This window comes from Musa acuminata, chromosome BXJ1-8 (assembly GCF_036884655.1).
Source record: "Musa acuminata AAA Group cultivar baxijiao chromosome BXJ1-8, Cavendish_Baxijiao_AAA, whole genome shotgun sequence".
Taxonomy (NCBI): Eukaryota; Viridiplantae; Streptophyta; class Magnoliopsida; order Zingiberales; family Musaceae; genus Musa; species Musa acuminata.
Window position 1 is genome coordinate 45,965,796 of NC_088334.1, and position 19,865 is coordinate 45,985,660.

The 19,865-nt window shown below is 39.9% G+C and overlaps 3 protein-coding genes and 1 pseudogene across 4 annotated transcripts; 1 reads left to right on the top strand and 3 right to left on the bottom strand.

The window, feature by feature from the left end:
- Positions 1-187: 187 nt before the first annotated feature.
- Positions 188-2,025, bottom strand: LOC135588202 (protein POLYCHOME-like). Of its 2 annotated transcripts, XM_065080193.1 has the most exons (3): positions 1,388-2,025; positions 1,224-1,310; positions 188-1,129 (listed from the first exon to the last, which is right to left on the bottom strand). In XM_065080193.1, exon 3 carries the CDS (start codon positions 1,116-1,118, stop codon positions 510-512), a length of 609 nt encoding a protein of 202 aa, XP_064936265.1. In that variant the 5' UTR covers positions 1,119-1,129; positions 1,224-1,310; positions 1,388-2,025; the 3' UTR covers positions 188-509. The 2 variants fall into 2 exon arrangements, with proteins under 2 accessions (XP_064936265.1, XP_064936264.1); XM_065080192.1 differs by having other exon boundaries at positions 1,224-2,024.
- A 1,779-nt stretch (positions 2,026-3,804) lies between these two features.
- On the top strand, positions 3,805-7,230 carry LOC135588204 (serine--glyoxylate aminotransferase-like). The gene is made up of 6 exons (XM_065080194.1): positions 3,805-3,960; positions 4,407-4,633; positions 4,724-5,008; positions 5,275-5,641; positions 5,763-5,973; positions 6,946-7,230. Exons 2-6 carry the CDS (start codon positions 4,429-4,431, stop codon positions 7,081-7,083), a joined length of 1,206 nt encoding a protein of 401 aa, XP_064936266.1. The 5' UTR covers positions 3,805-3,960; positions 4,407-4,428; the 3' UTR covers positions 7,084-7,230.
- A 225-nt stretch (positions 7,231-7,455) lies between these two features.
- Positions 7,456-12,303, bottom strand: LOC135680409 (mannan endo-1,4-beta-mannosidase 6-like; annotated as a pseudogene).
- A 1,117-nt stretch (positions 12,304-13,420) lies between these two features.
- On the bottom strand, positions 13,421-14,284 carry LOC135680410 (zinc finger protein ZAT2-like). Its single transcript, XM_065194290.1, has one exon. It carries the CDS (start codon positions 14,282-14,284, stop codon positions 13,421-13,423), a length of 864 nt encoding a protein of 287 aa, XP_065050362.1.
- Positions 14,285-19,865: the final 5,581 nt, after the last annotated feature.

The following is a 19,865-nucleotide window of genomic DNA, read 5'->3' on the forward strand; positions in this document are numbered from 1 at the left end:
CACGAGACAACACTTCCATTGTGGGGCCCACACGAGTGGGGCTGCGGGAGCTGGAGTCGCGTCACCCCTGAAGCGTTACGTTGCACCATAAGAAGTCATACGCATCTCGGCTCTTTAATATGCCACCCAAATCATATCAATCTTGCTGTGCTAAGCCTGTTTGATGTTTCTTGGATGTCTGATACCATTTGCAATAGTATTAATAACGTTATCCGAGATTTTATGTAGGGAAAGGGGGATAATTCTAGTGGCTTACAACATGTCATTCATGCGAAATAGAACAATTTTCCCTGTGGAGTGTTCATGCGAAATGAAATCATGTTCTATCATACTAAAAAGACACTATCCAATATTGCTACTGAGGAATGACAGTCGGTGAAGAGACGGCCTCATATTTACATGGGTTAGAGACGTATGCTTGCAAAACTGGCAGGATCATCATCGGCAGCAGCAGCCCGAAACTAAGCAGATGAGAGTGGTGGCTAAGAAGGGGAAACGAAATCTTCCGCTCATCGCATCGAGATGAGAGTGCGCTTGGCCCGTTTCGCAGGCGGCATCGGCGACCTCTTCAGGTTCTCCGTCACAAGCCTCTCCATCTCACCGATATAAATCTCCAAGTTCTTCTCGTATTCGGTTGGTTGATCGGGTGGATCCTCCCTAGGAGATGAGGCGTTGGAAGACGAACATATCTGGGGTGGTTGCTCCGTTGCAGAAACGGAGGAACGGCCGGCAGCTGCAGTGCTGGAAGAGGAATCGAGGAGACCCTTCTCAACTGCTGCTGGTTCAGGGTCGGAGGTGCTTTGCCGGGCCGTAGCAGCAGCCCTTACACGCATCCTTCTCCGCTCCAAAGCATTGACGATGACGGTGATATCGCGGAGAGGCGTACGAGGATACCACTCGGGCAGAGGACTCTTCCTCGTCCGGCCACGGCGTCGCGCTGCCCGCGACGGGGTGACGTTCTCCTTGTCGTCGGTGGCGAACACCACACTCTGGACACGCGTTGATCTCGATCCCGTCCTCGACGCTAGGTAAGCAGCCCTCCGGATCCAGAACCCCAGGTTGGTGGCGCTTCCCGTGGTCTCCCCGCCCCGATTCACCCCCTGCCTCGTCTCGGCCATTCTTTCCACCACTGCGACCACACACAGATTCCGCCATTAAAACCAAAGAATTAGAGGAGAAGATCACGTGTAATGGCTTTCACTCGTTGAAACCCCAACTCTTACCGAATTAGCTTCCGATTCTTCTCTATTTCTTTCTTCTTTCCTGCCGATCACAGATAACATTCAAGATCCTTTACTTCTCTTGGTCCCCTTCAAGTCCCAAACAAGGAGAAAAGCCTGAGACAAACTAACGAACAAAGAGCAGCTTGCTAAGCATTATTTCTTACCAAAAAAGGCTTCAGATTCTCCTCCTTTTACTCCAAACTCCCAACTCAACACAAAAGAGGCCAAATCAGACCCAGGAAAGGTAAGAGAGATGGAAGGAAAAGCATTCAAGAAAACTGCTTCAGATCTCTCGCTTCCTCTTCCTCTTCCTCTACCCCTTCCCTGATCTCCTCTTCGTCGTCGTCCGAGATGGTGAGCGAGATAAGATCCGGAACTGGTGGCGTCGAGATCGGCGATTGGTCAGCGGCTGGGTAAGTAGGAATAGACGGGTTCGATATATGTGGCGGACTCCAAACTGCGGCTGAAATGTTGTGGGAGGTGGATTACGATCACCGCGCGGTCGAGTTCCGCCCCCATTTCAAAATTTCAAAATTAGGGAATGGGCGGTGACCAGATTTTGTCAGGTGGCAGACGCGCCGAAGTACAACTTATTTAAGTTAACTAAAGATGCTACAGGAAAACAGCCGACTAATCCATGCCATTGACCTAATTACTCTATTTTATTCTCAAAGAAAGATAACAAGAGAGAGTAATTTTTGGGTTTTACTGAACTAATTACATATTATTTCTATAATTAGTTATCTTTAATATCTCGATATCTATATTTACAAAGTAAATTATTTAATTTTAATATTATAATAAAAAAATTTCTTTTGATTTTTAATCTTACATAAGAATTTCAATTTTTATTTTCATAAATATAAAATATAAAGACTCAATATAATTTTTAAAAATATAAAAATAAAATACTAAAGATAACTAATTACAAAGATAATAAATAATTATGCTTGAAGCCACTGATATAATATGTAATAAGTGAGATTAAATTTCATTATTTTTTTGGTTCATCAACATCAGAACATTATTGTGTCATTAATAATGGATTTTAATCTCTTGATCAACAGATAATGTTATTATAGAGAACACAAATAAATGAGCTTTAGCCACGAAAGAATTGTAGATTTAGTACTGCATGCGATTCACATATCAACTCCAAGCAATCCCATCCGACCTCTCTTTCGAAACCACGTAGAAAGAAAGAAGGCAGACAGGAGCTGATGACACTCACAGAAGAAACAAAGCACAAATGCAACGTGAAATGGATCGCAAGCAACGATGGCTGCCCTTCCGTCCTCCTCCCTGTGGGGTCACTGCAAGTAGAAGGCGAAGAAGGAGAGGAGGGAGGCCCCGATGGCGGCGCCGACGGCGGGGGTGGCCGCGAAGGACGAGCTGGTGGGGGAAGGAGCCGGGGCGTCGGCCGCAAGGGCGCAGGCGGCAGAGGCAGCCACGACGAGGACGGCGCAGGCGATCTTTCTCATCTCCATTGCTGGTGGCGAGAAAGAGAGGCTTATTCTGATCTCGTGGCAGCTGCCGCTCCTTCTTCTTGGTGTCGTTCACATGCCTGAGGAGGGATTTATAGGGTGCGGGAATGGTTGGGATGGATGGGTAGTCGGAGAGGCTGGAAGAAGGTTTTGTGGCCTTCCCGTTGTTTTAGGGCAGCATGCGGTGGATATGTGCTGTAAGGTAGGGTTGGTCTTCTCCTTTTTACGTGCAGGCATGTGCATGAGAACCGGACACTCTGCAACAGCCAAGAGGGCTTCTTTTTTTTAAGACTGCTTTCATTTGACACCCTCTTAGGGAATGATTTCTGCCATTGGAAGCTTTTTTTGGAAGCAAAAATAGTCTCTGGTGCACCTCAACAAAGATGACAAGTACTTCTATATTACTCTTATGATCATCATTAGTAAAAACATCTTTATGTAGGAACAATTTATTTAGTTTGTTAATAATCCTTAGCTGGTAGGTGTGCATGCAAGGAAAAGAAAACCTTAGCTGGAAGAACACCAACAGATCATTGTGTTTATCACCAACCTGATCACAAGTCACATGCAATTATGATTGATGGTCACACTAAAAGACATTAATCTTGGTAGAATAATTATGATTGATGCTGCCTGGTTTTCATGTGTAGGAAGGTGGATAAGCTCAAGCAGAGGTTGAGGAACAAAAGAATCAAGTTGTTCTCTGTAAATGATTGAGAAAAGAAATGCACCCTATTATTATTATGAACTCAACAAAAGATCAGTTCAACTATGAACTGAACCAAAGTCAAACCTTAGGTTTGATTGACCGAAACCAAGTCACATAGAAAGAGTTCGATTAGACCCAAACTCTCTCGATCGTGTATGATCACATCATCGAAGATAGTGATAGATTCTGTCTGCCCTCGTCTTCTTCTTCTTCTTCTTCTTCAGATACCTGCAGGGTATACGTGGACGGATGTCCTGTGCGAGGGGTCGTGTGTGGCTTTCAGGCTGCTCGTTATCCATTCGCTCACGTACGCACGAACGCATCATTTTGATCTCTGTCTACTTCTTCCTCTTCTTTTTTTCTCAGTGAAGAACAAAGATTCGAAGCTGTGGCTGTCCTCCTTCAAATGATGCCCACCGCAGGAATCCTCTTATCCAACATCTCCTACGCATCCCACCTCGCCCTTCCTCGTCTTCACATACAAACCGCTGCTTCTTCTCCTGGCCACTCCTCCTCCTCCGGCGCTTGAAGCAGTAGTAGAACGGTACATCCCTCTCTCTCTCTCTCTCTCTCTCTCTCTCTCTCTCTCTCTCTCTCTCATAACATAGACATGTTTTATATGTGCATAGAACTCCAAAAGTCTCTGGGTTTGGTTCTAAATTTCTCCTTCGTTTTGCACTACGAACACCATGCATGCAAAATGGGGCTACAACTACTTCTACTCTTCCTTCTCATCGAATAAGAAATTTCTTAGGTGTCTACACTGATAGAGGAAAGAGATGTTTTTTATAGTCCGAAGCTGTGGTAGAATATAAAAGATTTATTACGATCTCTTCGACGACGACGACGACGACGGAGGGTCAGAAAAGACAGTGAAAAGAGGAGGAGGAAGAAGAAGAAGTATAAGTGCTTGCATGTCTGCATGCACTGCCCATGCATCACTGAAACACAGGAAATTTCACACGGCTAACCATCCTTGTGTTCTCTCAGGTGAGTAGTACCCTTCGTCACCATGGACTTCGTCTATGGACCAGGGAAGAACCACCTCTTTGTTCCGGGGCCGGTCAACATCCCCGAGCCAGTGATTCGAGCAATGAACAGGAACAACGAGGACTACCGCTCCCCTGCCATCCCTGCCCTCACAAAGACCCTTCTCGAGGACGTCAAGAAGATCTTCAAGACAACAAGCGGCACCCCCTTCTTGATCCCAACAACAGGCACAGCATCGTCCATCCATCCATCCCTCCACTTGTACTACTTTCCCGTTACCGCATCGGCTTCCTTCTAACAACGAGTTCTTGGATCAGGTACTGGTGCCTGGGAAAGTGCCCTTACCAACACTCTCTCGCCTGGTGATCGGATCGTCTCTTTCCTCATCGGCCAGTTCAGCCTCCTCTGGATCGATCAGCAACAACGCCTCAACTTCAGGGTTGATGTCGTAGAGAGCGAGTGGGGGCGAGGTGCCGATCTTGATGCCTTGGCATCGAAGCTGGAAGCTGACCGGTCTCATACCATCAAGGCTGTTTGCATCGTTCACAATGAGACCGCAACCGGAGTCACCAGTGATCTGGCGGCCGTCAGGAAATTGCTCGGTACGCATCTAATCTATTCGATGAAATTACTGTGATAAGTGTGCAGAATGTAAATGTGCATCACATCCCAATTCATATGAATAAGTATCTCCATTGAATCTTCCTTAATTTTCTTCCTTATATTTTTGTGTTTGTTTTTTGTCATCAGCACACAATCTTAGAACATGATGTTGGCAATTGTTCTTAGTGTGCTTCTCTGTATCATATTCTTCTCCTAATTCCCTTATCATGCTCGATGTGTTGACCATATGATTATAATTTGGCAGATGAGTACAGGCATCCCGCATTGCTGCTGGTGGATGGGGTTTCATCCATATGTGCTCTTGACTTCCGAATGGATGAATGGGGAGTTGATGTTGCCTTGACAGGATCACAGAAAGCTCTTTCCATGCCTACTGGGATGGGCATCGTGTGTGCAAGTCCTAAAGCCATGGAAGCTGCTAAGACGGCCAAATCAGTAAGAGTGTTCTTCGACTGGAATGACTACTTGAAGTTCTACAAATTGGGAACTTATTGGCCCTACACACCCTCCATCCAACTCCTATATGGCCTTAGAACTGCTTTGGATCTTCTTTTCGAGGAGGGTCTTGACAATGTGATTGCAAGGCATAGCCGTCTCGGAAAGGCGACAAGGTAAACTCTAAGTTGATGTGTATCAATCCTCGTCTTCCTCTATGTAGCAAGAAGAATAGCAAGGAATTCTCATACAAGAATTCCACATCTACATTGTTGTTGAGAGAAGATATATGTGCAGACTTGCTGTGGAGGCTTGGGGGCTGAAGAACTGCACACAAAGGGAGGAATGGTTCAGTGATACTGTCACTGCTGTGGTAGTGCCACCTTATATCAATAGTGCTGATGTTGTGAAGAGAGCATGGACAAGATACAATTTAAGCTTAGGGCTGGGACTGAATAAAGTTGCAGGAAAGGTGTTCAGAATAGGACATCTAGGCAACCTTAATGAGGTATGGATTTCTTCCTTCCTTGTTTGAGCAAACTATGAGAGTTGGTGTGATTACCTTTTTTTTCCCTAACAAATTTAGATAAAGCTACTTCGTTTAAGAAATATGATGCATTTGTTTTTCTTCTCTTAATATAAACACAAATTATGAGTATAGTGTTAAATTTTCCTTGTAGACTCAACATAGTTTATTTTTGTAGACTCAACATCTCCACTTGTGCAAGATGTATTTCTTTGTACTTACAAAAAAACAATAAAGTCTTAATCTTTTGTCGGCATTGAGTTTTGTAATTGGTTATATATCCTTAATTAGATTAAAAATATTTAAATTTTTATTTATAGTTTCTATAATTAAATCTTTCTCTGTATCTTCTCACATTAATTGTTTTACTTCTTTTGACTACAACATCTAGAAAACTCTTTAAAATATATCTCTGTGTGCTTGTACTTTATGATTTTGTTTTGTTCAGGTGCCATTGTCAAGCTTGTGTAGTTGCAGAATTATATTATATTTGTCTTATGGTTGAAGGACTCACAAATTTATGTGCCAAAAAAATCATCAGTCCTTTAGTATTCCTTCTCCCAGAATATTCTGCAATCACAAAATCATGAATGTGAACATGTCTTTAGCATGTACTTTCTTTTTTTGTCTAAATAGAATAAAACTTGATTTTGATTGAAATTAGATTAAGAAAATTGTGTATTTGACATCTTAGCTAATTCTTGCCTTTCAATTTGTTGCCAGGCATTCCATTTTAATCCATGTAGATTAAGTGGATTATGGCTTAACAAAATCAGCACCTGGGATTAGTTGCATGTTTCCAATGTGCTTTACCATTTGTTTTCTTAAATCCACCATGTAATTAATTATCTTGCTCATGAGTAAACCAATTCCATACAAGAAATGTTCTAAAGGCAGGTAAATGCTGCCAATTGGTATTCTATTCTGCTAACCATCCTTGTTGGAGTTCTGCAGCTGCAATTGCTGGGGTGCCTGAGTGGTGTGGAAATGGTACTCAGGGATGTAGGATACCCAGTCAAGCTTGGAAGTGGAGTAGCTGCAGCAGCTGCATATCTTCGGAACTCTACCCCTATGATCACTTCTAGGATATAAGACTTCTCTGGTTGGGCGTTCCATGATTGAATCAAGAAGTCGTAAAACCGATGTATATTGGTAGAAGTAAGATATCCTTATTTCTCAAACTGTTCCAAATTGTAATAATCTCATCTTGGTTGTTTGTATTTACCTCTGTTTCCTTTTTGTCAAATTGTACACTGCATATGCTCACAGATGCTAAAAAATCCTTTCTTTCACAACCTGCTAATATAGGAAAAGCTGTAATCAGTCAGTGTTATCTCAAACATAACCAGTAGATTAAAACCTGCTTTTCTACAGTCTCTAATAGTCTGTACTGACTTACATTAAGTTTTCTTGATCCCTAATCCTACTTGAGTTGCACAGAGTACTGCATCATGTCTGTTCCTTTCATCGGTTTGTTTCCACCTATATAGTCATGATATACGCCTTTTTGTAACTTGTAATTATGTTTGTGAGCCTTTGGTTGCTGGTTAATGATAGAGAACAGGATTGATAGTTCACAAAACAAACATAGATGTCAACAGAGGAGACTGTTTCTTGTGGAACTCATTCTTGGGGGCTTATGAACCATTCAATGTCGAAACAGGTGCTGCAACCAGCAGAGTGGTTTTCCTCTCTAAATCTTTGACAGGAAAAACCAAAAATGATATGAATTGGAAATAGATCCAGCTTTGAGCACCCATTTCATTGGGTTTGTGTTTACAAGCCAATCTGGTGCTTGACTCATTTGGCTCACTGAGACATCAAACAGTGATGACAAACCTAATCAACCAACTTACATTTAGTCAGAGCTTGTCACATTTGTCTCTTTCATCACCTCCACATAATTTGAAGTTTTCTCTAAGATAACTATTCTATTGAAACTATTTAATCCAATTATCGAGACATTACACATTGGCACTTTGTTTACATTTAATATAGCAAAAACAGCAATGAAAAAGGATGCCCTAGAATATGTCGTACCAAATAACGACCTTTCTTCTTTGACATAAAAATGGAGAAATCTGTTTTCTTTTGAAGGAAATAATTACAGATGATCATGAATTAACTTTTTTGTTGGTACAAATTATTCTTTCAGTGCGGAACAAATCATCATACACACTTTGTACATAATGTACTAATTCGTTCTGTTCTTCTTCTTGAACATTTTCGCTGAACAGTCGGATTAATCTCCCTTTCCAATTCTTTTTGTGGTAGCTCACACTCAGCAAGCATCAACCTCATTTTATCTCAATCAACAAATATCAATCTCGTTGCTCGTCTCCACAACCACTTCTTCTTTGATTGAAGTCTTTGATCATCCACTGGAATGACTCAGGGTGGCAGTTCCAAGCAGGTCTCCTCAACTTCACTTGTATTTTCTTTCTTCATAAGAAAATTCCTTAATCGACAGGATAGTTGTAATATCAGATCATATGTGGATGGATGCTCACTTGCTATTAGTGAAAACTGATCCTGAAATCTCAGCACCCCTTCAACCATCAATTGCCAAATCAGAGCACCAACTCCAGCTCGCCCCATCTTAGCTGACTCATACACTTTATCATAAACTATTTTCAGTAGTATATTTCTGTCATATGTCCCATTTCTCTTGACATGCAATTGGGAGCCAACCTCTGCGAAGAGGACTGGTTTCTTCAGCACATGCTCACTATCATTGACATGAGAATCAACCCAAATTGACAGATACTTGACTTTATCTTCCAGGCTTGCCTTTGGAATCCTACAGGAGAAGGTGATGATGTCCTCAATACTAATATGCAAAATAGCAAGCATCAAATAATTGAATTAAATCAAGAAGGTTACTGACCAGCTATCTGGATATGCATGTTCCGAAGATAAATCAATGTTCTTGGCTGCTGAGTTCTGTATAAAGTCAGAACCAAGTCAGGCTGCCCAAGCCCCTGGATTCACCCTTAACCGTTCTGTTCTTCGAAGTCCATAAAATCCTTCAAGCCCAACTGTGATGAGATGTTTCCCATCCAGACTCTTTATATAGGATGTCATTTCAGCAGTCCAAGCCTGTTAGAAGTGCTTGATGAAGTTCGACAAGCCGTTAGTTTTCATGTGCCTTTCTCCTTTGAGAAATTTAGATACTGGTGGGCAGGAGGCGGGAGAAAACAACTTGGTAGACAAAAAGGTTGCAGGTTGTTGTATTACCTGAAGAAGAGGACCAGATGAATTGGATTCACATCGAGACTCGTTTATAAGCTCCCAAGCAAATATTGCAGGCTCATCAGAATATCTGACTCCACTATATGAGTTCTTTCTTGTTATGATTGCACAGAGCAGAAAAGCAGAACATCTCGATGTGAATCCAATTCATCTGGATATTCTGATGAGCAGAAAAGCAGAACAGATGAACTGTACCTAAGAAGCTGTTATTCAGATCATCATATTTATGACACTAATAGATAGCATTTATAAATCATCGACCACCTTTTTCTTTCATTTTTTTTCTTCTTTTATGGCTGAGATATTAAAAGGTAAGTTTTGTTTAATGAAGAAGAAAGAATACAAAATATAAGTGAAAAATGACACAGATGTCCACAAAACAAACTAAACTATGAAAGAATGAATTTGATCTGTGATAAAAAAAGGCCTAGTAGCATATTTTTGCAACAATATGAAGTTTCATTCGAGCGAAAAGTCTTTAAAAATCCCTAACCATGTTGAACAGCCACCTTAAGCAAGATCTCAACCATAGTCCACTCATGATTTCTCACAGTTCTCATAGTATCTCTCATCAGATCCCATAACAATCACAAGAGATAGCCTCGTGACAGTATATTGAAAACTTTACCTTTATGAGAAGAATGTTTCATTAGCCTGCCTATTGAAAAAAGGGTTTCCAAATTACAGTTTTTGTTTTTTCAATATAAACTAACACTAGCAGGTTAGACTCGCCCTGAATGAACACAACAGGATCGATCAACAAAATCACATGCCTCCAGAAAAAATTTGGGATCCAATGAGAGTAGACATGAAAGTTACGTTGTGCGGTAGAATATAACTTATCATCATGCCTATTTGAACACCATGATTCATTTTCCAATTATTTGTTGCATGCTTGCACCAGCATAAATAGGAGTATTATGTAGCAACCCTGAAAGATGCACTTAGTGCACAATAAAGGAACTTAGCAACTTATTCAAATGTTACTCCAAGACATATATGCTACAACTGTAATCATTAAAGTCACCAGCATACTTCTAAGACATAATCCTTATGATAGCCCTTGATGGTTGGATGTGAGAAAAATGAATCTGTGGAAGCTGACACATTAACACCAGCAGCTTGTGCCCACATGACATACTGAGCTTTTCCCTCAAATGCATTGAGATTATTTACGAGACAGAATTAACCTGATGTGATGTCTCCTAGCTTCATATATGACAAAATCAAGTGCCTGAGACCAAATGGAGTTTATGATAAACACCATCTTTTCAAAATTTAACAAAAGGCATAAGCTGATATGACTGAATAATAGCATGTCTACAGACTTGGATGCTGATGATGGTAAAGAAACAAGTACTATTTCATATATCTAGTAAAGAATCTAATTATCAGAAACCCCACTAATTAATTCCAAATTTGCTTATTTTCCTATGAATAGAAGTATACTTCATAAGCATCATTAGCTATGATGGTAAACGATTAGAGAGAAGTATCAAATAAGAGCAGCATCTTTCAGACACTCTAATAGTATTGATTGCTTCTTTCCTTGATCTAACTGTTTGTGTCCACCGTAATGATGTTGCTTCTCATGACAAAATTCTATGTGCATGAAGATAACATGGTAAGATATCAGTTAGTTTGTATCTTATAATCAGATAAGAAGACTCAAAACCCAACCACAATTGCACTCTATCAGAAATAAATCAAGCTTATGCTTTACAAAAACCCTAGACAAGAAAGAAAGGGTTCAGAAGAATGAAAAATGGAACTAATGAAGGGAAGAATAATAGAACATGTTCTTTCTCATATTAAAAAAACATCAGATACTTTTAGTTTTTCCTCATACTCATTTGAGAAAGAAAAGGATTTTAGTCAAAAGATTTACAAAGAAAACTAAAAAGGGAAATAAAATCATATCATCCATGTTTGAGAAAATAACAACCCATCCGAGTTTAGGTTCTTCGATCGGGGTTGAAGTCGTAAAAGGGTCGCGAGCATCCAGTTTTTAACTTTAACCTAATTTTGCTCATCTCCTCCCAAGTATCATCTAATGTGCATTTGCCATTCATGTATTGAATTAAACACTAGGCAGGTAACCAAAACCCTAAAGGTTGAGCTAATCTCAGATAGCTCAAGTATCACCTTTTAAGCAACAAGCAGATAATATGAATTCAGCCCAAATCATATGCAAGGAAGCTGATATTTTAATTTCTCAAAATTAAATCCAAATTTCTGCTTTCCTAAAAATTAATCACTTTTTCTATTCTCCTCTGCAATTTACCATCGCAGGTTACTATTCGTATCGCCCACCGCCATCATTCAAGAACCAATAAATGGTTTCCAATTGGGAACTTGTTTCCCCCAATCTGAAGTCCCACATTCCACTCAAAGGTTCAAACTTTAGAGAACAAGACAACAGATCAAGAGAGATGAAGCGTTAAGAGCAGATACAGAAGAGCCACAAATCGAGAACCTGGAAGATCCGCTCGTCGAAGCGGCCGGGGGAAAATCTGGAGTGCGTTGGCGCCGCCGTCACTGAACGCCCAGGTCCGGCACACCGACATCCCCATCGACCGCCCGCGCCGGAGCATCTCCACCAAGCGATCGCCGGAGTCGGACGACATCAGCCGGTAGGAGTTCCACCCGTTGACGTACACCGGCTACCCGTCGCGGATGTCGACGAACCGGGTACCGTTCCGGCCCACGAACCCCATCCTCGGCTGGAGCCAGGGGATCGGTATCGGGATCCTTCCGCCACCGCCGCCGCCGGAGGACCAGTTGAGGTAGCCGAGGCCGAAAAGTGTGTACAACCACGCCCCTTCATCGTTCCTCCCCCGTTTTACACCCGACCAGTAGATCTACACGAGAATGAGAAGTAATGTCTCACTGTCACTTGCGGATCCGGTGGGGCCCGATGGGTGGGCGACGGGGTTAATCGCTGGGTAGGCCCTTTATTATTACTCGCTCTCCATCGCCTGCCAGTGAGTAGTCGTTGGGGAAGTTGGCCGTTGCTTTGGAAGTTGAAGTGGGTGATGCCAAATAAATAGTTTTCTGCATTTTTTAATGTATCAATTAGTTTATTTGGTGATTTATTGTATTCTACTTAACAAAATCATTCATGTTTATTGTCTGTAAAAATATTTTTATATATATTTAATTTGAATTAACACTTCTAAATATTAAAAATATAAATTAATCATATGATAATCCAATTAATTCATTAATTTGATTTATCCATTGAGTTATATAAATCAACATAGTTTTCCTCTTGCATGTGAGATTAAACTAATAAATCAATCAGCTTTACTTTCCCTATGTATAAGGCTTCATTTCATAAGTACACATAAATAAAACACTATTAGATTATAACAAAAGACTAATAATCATAAAATTCTCTCTTATCAAGAAATTAATGGCATTCTTTCAAAATTATGCTCTCTTAGATTCTTAACACAGACATAATTTCCATAATGTCCTCAGTCTTCTTTTTTATTATCTCTCACTTTTTCTACATATTCATTTTCCCAACATTTTAATTATAAGAAATTCTTTCAATGGCAACTTCTCAAGAAATTGATGTGTATTCTCAAAAGTTATTTGTAGAGATAATTCTCATGAATCTTTCCCATTTTTTTCTGGTTTTTTTATTGTCATGTTTCTAACATTTCAATTGAAAGAATTTTTCTAACCCTTACAACTTATATGATAATTTATTTTTTTTATGTAAATCGTAAGCGATGAAGAAGAGATTTGATCCAAAAACCTTGTTATAAATTGTTTTAATACATCATTACCAAACCAATGTTCCAAGTATAATGTATATCTTATATGACAATTCAATGCATATTATTTTTCCAAGTATATTCTACACAAGAAGTCACAAAGCATACCAGAGAGGAATACAAGCTCATAAAACACCAGTATAGAACAACAATAAAAGTTCATAAGATAATGATTAGCATGATTTATAACCCAAATTTCATCCATCAATTCATCTTGTCAGATAGGAAGAACAGTGCCATTGTCCTATGTGATGAAAGATTATGAGCAAATGAGATGGAGGTTTCATTGATGTCATCTACAACCTGATAACATATTGTTGCATGCATGCATGCATGCAAATCCTGTAGCTGCTAACTCTGAGAACGATGGGGGAAGTCACAGACTTCCGACACTAGCTTTCTTCTTCTCCCAGCCTCGGTGCCTCATTGAGATCGAAGTCCAACAGTCCATGGCTTCCTCCCTTATCAGCTTCGTCCTCTTGCTGCTCCTTCTTGTGGTTGCTCGTCGTCGTTGCTGCTGCGGCTTCTTCTTGTTCTTCTTCTTTTTTTTCTTCTTCTTCTTCTTCGGGATGATGATGACTCCTGTTCTTATTGTGGCTTGCTCGGTGTCCTCCCAGCGCTTGGTGAGAAGAGAATGTCTTGGAACACACACTGCATCGGTATCTACGGCCACGATCGGACGTACCGGGCTCGTTCGCCAGCTCCACCTGCTCCGTCTTCCTCCTCTTGATCGTCTGCTTGTAGCTCGATAGCAGTTCATCTTCAACTGTGTCGTCAGAACGAGCGTCCCTGTGCTCTGCATCAGCCAGGTGCAGCAGGATTCTAGCAGCCGTAATGGCTTCGGGATCAGCGGTCACGGCCTTCCGTTGTCGGCCTCGCTTCGCACTCGGCCTCTTGGCCGCCGGAGAAGTACCGGACTTCCTCCTCGCCTCGGGCGGCGGGTTCACTCCCCTGTAATCCCTCTCCGGGTGGCACCTCAGGTGGCCGAACAGTGACTTGTCCGAGGGGAAGCTCTTCCCGCACTCCGGGCATGTCGCATGACGACGCCTCGAGCTGCCGTCGTCCTCAGCGGCGGCCGCTCCAGCCTCCGACACAGATTCCTCGTCGTCACCACAGCGAGACGACGCCACCTCCTGAGCCACGGCTTTGCCGGGTTCTCCGGCGCACTCGGCTCGAATTCGAAGGCTGTTATCCGCTCCCAGCGCAGCGTCCTCGGTGTCGCAATAGCTTCCACCTTCCACGAGACGAGCTCCCATCCCTGCGCAACAGATCACAGAAGCATCAGAAAAAGACACTACAAACCATTGAGCTCATCAAACAGATAACCCACTGTCGATCGACGGCAAGAAGCTTCTTCTTCTCGATCTCTCGGTTCCCGAAATCCAAAAGCCCACACCACAAACCTGAAACCCAGCTGAAACGGGAGAGAAAGGAAGCGCAGAACACATCAATTCCGACCCCAAGCAAAGAAAGCTATCAACAAGAAACCGAAATGGCACTCTTAGAGATCCGGAAAGGAACCAACTTTCGAGAAGGCCGAATCCAAAGACGGGATTTTTCGAACAAAAAAGGGATTTTTGGATCGGGAAAGCTCAAGAGACGCAGAGTTCGAGCGAAACAAACCCCGAACGGATTGGTAGATCAAGTAATCCACAGCTGGCAACACCCTGTTGACGCCCCCCTCGCTCGAGTCCTAAAGGGCGGCCCTTTAGAGAAGGAAACAGTGACGGGAGATCGAGAGAAGAAGAAGAGGAGGAGGAATCCTTCGTTCGCGGCAATAAATCTCGTAGCCTTGCCGATCGCTCCAATGGTTCCTATGCGTTACACTCTGCTGGTGTTGTGTTTGCTTCTTTCTTCTGGGTTGCATCGCCGTTTCTTTCGGAAAGGAGAGGGGGAGTGAGACGTGATGGGGAAATCAGAGCCGTCGGATGGTGGTTGAGAGATTGGGAAGGGATTTAAAGTGCGAGTTTCCATTAAAGAGAGGATTAGATTTGTTAACATAATCTCCATCCACATATATATATGTATATTATATTTTCTTTCTTCCATTTCAATCTTTAGCAGATATGGTTAGCAAAAAGAGATGGATTAATTTAAGAGGTTAATTCCAATCATCCTTCTAAATTACATCGAATAAATCATTTGGTCAAATATAAGCTTAAATGTTTGAGATGTTAGAATGCTCCACTTTATTACTATCACCTAATTTTCTAATTTTTATTAAGTTAAATATTTTGTTAAATCGAGCACATATTTAGTTCAATCGACCGTCAAACTTAACATGGTCTAAATTATTAAATATATTGATGGAATCAATATAAAAAAAATATTTACTATCGTGTTAATGTGTAGTATAATGTATGAGTTTACGACCTCATCTAAATATTATTTCATATAACTCCTTTATTACTATCACCTAATTTTCTAATTTTTATTAAGTTAAATATTTAGTTAAATCGAGCACATATTTAAGTTCAATCGACCGTCAAACTTAACATGATCTAAATTATTAAATATATTGATGGAATCGATATAAAAAAATATTTACTATCGTGTTAATGTGTAGTATAATGTATGAGTTTACGACCTCATCTAAATATTATTTCATATAACTCCTTTATTACTATCACCTAATTTTCTAATTTTTATTAAATTAAATTTTTAGTTAAATCGAGCACATATTTAGTTCAATCGACCGTCAAATTTAACATGATCTAAATTATTAAATATATTGATGGAATCGATATAAAAAAAATATTTACTATCGTGTTAATGTGTAGTATAATGTATGAGTTTATGACCTCATCTAAATATTATTTCATATAACTCCTTTATTACTATCACCTAATTTTCTAATTTTTATTAAATTAAATTTTTAGTTAAATCGAGCACATATTTAGTTCAATCGACCATCAAACTTAACCTGATCTAAATTATTAAATATATTGATGGAATCAATATAAAAAAAATATTTACTATTGTGTTAATGTGTAGTATAATGTATGAGTTTACGACCTCATCTAAATATTATTTCATATAACTCATTCAAAATGATTTATTGGGTTTACCGGTCAATTCATATCTCCTAAAATCTCTAATCTATTGTCAAGTCAAATAAGGTCTAACCCATCAATTATATTATTGGTGGAGTCAATATAAAAATATATACACCATAATTTCATGTGTTGGATACTTTTATTATCTGCTCAACCTAAATTAGTATAACCCAACCTCTATCTAATTATATATATAGTATTATCTCTAGGATACTTATCCTAACTTTGTGGAGTATATATTCCATCTAACTCAGGCTGGTATGATTACTGGTCATTTCAAATAAAAATCTTTGACATATAGAGTCATTGAAATTGCTACAACAAAATTTTAGAGTGTTTAATGCTGAGCTAGACAGATTCTTTGAATCTGAAGTCAACCTTGGTCAGACCCATGATGGGAGGATGGAATGCAGCAGGGTCAAAGTTTCCTCAGTCCAATGCACACAAGTTTTTGGTAGAGATTAAAGTGGCTTTCCCATGACAAACACCAATCCATCTCCTCCCATGTAAGTGAGTCAATTAAGGATCTCCAAGTGTTCCAATGACCAGTTTGAGTAGGACTCAGGGATGCCAGGCTTCACATACTCCTAAACCTAATTGCCATCTCCAGTTACTGCAAATTTGTCATATAGTGAGTGATCTGGTGAGCTCCTAGCTCCTCAATGGTATTGGTTTTGCTTAGGATTTGGAACCAATTAGAGGGTTGACATTACTAGTTGTGAGACTCTGGTGAACCTTTTATGGAGCACCACATTATAGTGTGCATTGCGCACCACAGCTAACCTCATACTGATGAGGGTTGATGTTACTTTAGGATTGTTAAAAGATGCACACTATTGATAATTCCTTGCCACTGGTAACTCGTTATATATATATAATCATTCATACGTCATCTCATATATATACCATGATAAACTCTCGTATCTCATATTTTATTCTTTATGTCTCTCTTTCCTCATAACTTCAAAATATATAGTGTTTTTATAATGTAACTAAGTCCCGAATGCACTTAAATTTTTTATTCTCCAAATAAACTTGTTCGGATATTTATTAAGCAACTAAACCCTAATCAGTAAGAGCTTTCCATATTTGAATTTCTTATCCTCCAAGTAGGCTCATGTTTCAAGTAATCTAAATCCGAGATGAGAACTCTAAAAATACTTGCCAATCATGACACTTTCGGATTCATGCATTTCACATTTATGTGTTTTATTCCACCCAAATAAAAGTCAAGAGAATCTCTAATTATGTGCTGGAGATTTCTTTTTTTGTATCTCGTATACAACAAAAGTTGGAATAAAGGACAAAATATCGAAACATGATGAGTTAGATGACTCTTAGTTCTTGGTTACCATCATCTATGAAATTATAGGAATGGTTTGCTGCAACTCCTTGCCTTCTTTATTGGAGATTGCAGATGCCACACTTCTCCTTCACAGTGATGACACAGTATTGTTATGTCTTCTGCCAATGGATGTTCTCTGGGAGTAGACTGCAGCAGGTAGGAGAAGACCTCCAAGCTTCTGCTGCTGCCTGCCTGATTGACATCAAAGGAGAAAGTATCGAAGAGCTCATTTTGACTTCCATTTTGTGAGTCAAGAAGGTGGCATGTCCTTCCAAAACCACATCTTTTGGGAAACTTAGGGTGCAGAAACTGGAGATGGCAATTAGGTTTAGGAGTATGTGAAGCCTGGCATCCCTGAGTCCTACTCAAACTGGTCATTGGAACACTTGGAGATCCTTAATTGACTCACATACATGGGAGGAGATGGATTGGTGTTTGTCATGGGAAAGCCACCTTAATTTCTACCAAAAACTTGTGTGCATTGGACTGAGGAAACTTTGACCCACCCTGCTGCATTCCATCCTCCCATCATGGGTCTGACCAAGGTTGACTTCAGATTCAAAGAATCTGTCTAGCTCAGCATTAAACACTCTAAAATTTTGTTGTAGCAATTTCAATGACTCTCTATATGTCAAAGAGTTTTATCTGAAATGACCAGTAATCATACCAGCCTGAGTTAGATGGAATATATACTCCACAAAGTTAGGATAAGCATCCTAGAGATAATACTATATATAAATTTAGATAGAGGTTGGGTTATACTAATTTAGGTTGAGCTTTAGGATGAGATAATAAAAGTATCCAACACATGAAATTATGGTGTATGCATTTTTATATTGACTCCACCAATATAATATAATTGATGGGTTAGACTCCATAAGGTTGGTTTTCATTTTGACCTTATTTGACTTGACAATAGATTAGAGATTTTAGGAGATATGAATTGATTGGTAAACCAATAGATCATTTTGAAGGAGTTATAGGAAATAATATTTAGATTATATCGTAAATTCATACATTATACTACACTTTAAATGATAGTAAATATTTTTTTATATCGATTCAATCAATATATTTAATAATTTAGATCGATTAGGGATCATGTTAAGTTTGACCGTCGATTGAACTAAATATGTGCTCGATTTAACTAAATATTTAGCTTAATAAAAATTAGGAAATTAGGTGATAGTAATAAAGTGGAGCATTCTAACATCTCAAACATTTAAGCTTATATTTGACAAAATGATTTATTCGATGTAATTTAGAAGGATGATCGGAATTAACCTCTCAAATTAATCCATCTCTTTGTGCTAACCATATCTGCTAAAGATTGAAATGGAAGAAAGAAAATATTATATATATATATATATATATATATATATATATATATATATATATATATATATATATATATATATATATATATATATATATATATATGGATGGAGATTATGTTAACAAATCTAATCCTCTCTTTAATGGAAACTCGCACTTTAAATCCCTTCCCAATCTCTCAACCACCATCCGACGGCTCTGATTTCCCCATCACGTCTCACACCCCCTCTCCTTTCCGAAAGAAACGGCGATGCAACCCAGAAGAAAGAAGCAAACACAACACCAGCAGAGTGTAACGCATAGGAACCATTGGAGCGATCGGCGAGGCGACGAGATTTATTGCCGCGAACGAAGGATTCCTCCTCCTCTTCTTCTTCTCTCGATCTCCCGTCACTGTTTCCTTCTCTAAAGGGCCGCCCTTTAGGACTCGAGCGAGGGGGGCGTCAACAGGGTGTTGCCAGCTGTGGATTACTTGATCTACCAATCCGTTCGGGGTTTGTTTCGCTCGAACTCTGCTTCTCTTTAGCTTTCCCGATCCAAAAATCCCTTTTTTGTTCGAAAAATCCCGTCTTTGGATTCGGCCTTCTCGAAAGTTGGTTCCTTTCCGGATCTCTACGAGTGCCATTTCGGTTTCTTGTTGATAGCTTTCTTTGCTTGGGGTCGGAATTGATGTGTTCTGCGCTTCCTTTCTCTCTCGTTTCAGCTGGGTTTCAGGTTTGTGGTGTGGGCTTTTAGATTTCGGGAACCGAGAGATCGAGAAGAAGAAGCTTCTTGCCGTCGATCGACAGTGGGTTATCTGTTTGATGAGCTCAATGGTTTGTAGTGTCTTTTTCTGATGCTTCTGTGATCAGTTGCGCAGGGATGGGAGCTCGTCTCGTGGAAGGTGGAAGCTATTGCGATGAACATGAACATGCATTTAACTTTGAGTATTATCATTTTATAATAAAATATGGTAAAGATCATTTAACTTTGAGTATTATCATTTAACATGCATTTAACATGAACATGCATTTATTACATTCGGATTTATGTAATAAATGAAATGATATGTCTTTAAAATTAAAGGAATACCCAAATGCTACGAGTCTGAAAACATAAATT

Excerpts from the sequence above, each read along its gene's own strand:
- LOC135588204 (XM_065080194.1), top strand. The coding sequence starts at position 4,429 with ATGGACTTCGTCTATGGACCAGGGAAGAACCACCTCTTTGTTCCGGGG. Across the intron at positions 4,634-4,723 it reads CTTCTTGATCCCAACAACAG|GTACTGGTGCCTGGGAAAGT; the intron begins GCACAGCATCGT and ends TTCTTGGATCAG. Across the intron at positions 5,974-6,945 it reads ATCTAGGCAACCTTAATGAG|CTGCAATTGCTGGGGTGCCT; the intron begins GTATGGATTTCT and ends GGAGTTCTGCAG.
- LOC135588202 (XM_065080193.1), bottom strand. The coding sequence starts at position 1,118 with ATGGCCGAGACGAGGCAGGGGGTGAATCGGGGCGGGGAGACCACGGGA.
- LOC135680410 (XM_065194290.1), bottom strand. The coding sequence starts at position 14,284 with ATGGGAGCTCGTCTCGTGGAAGGTGGAAGCTATTGCGACACCGAGGAC.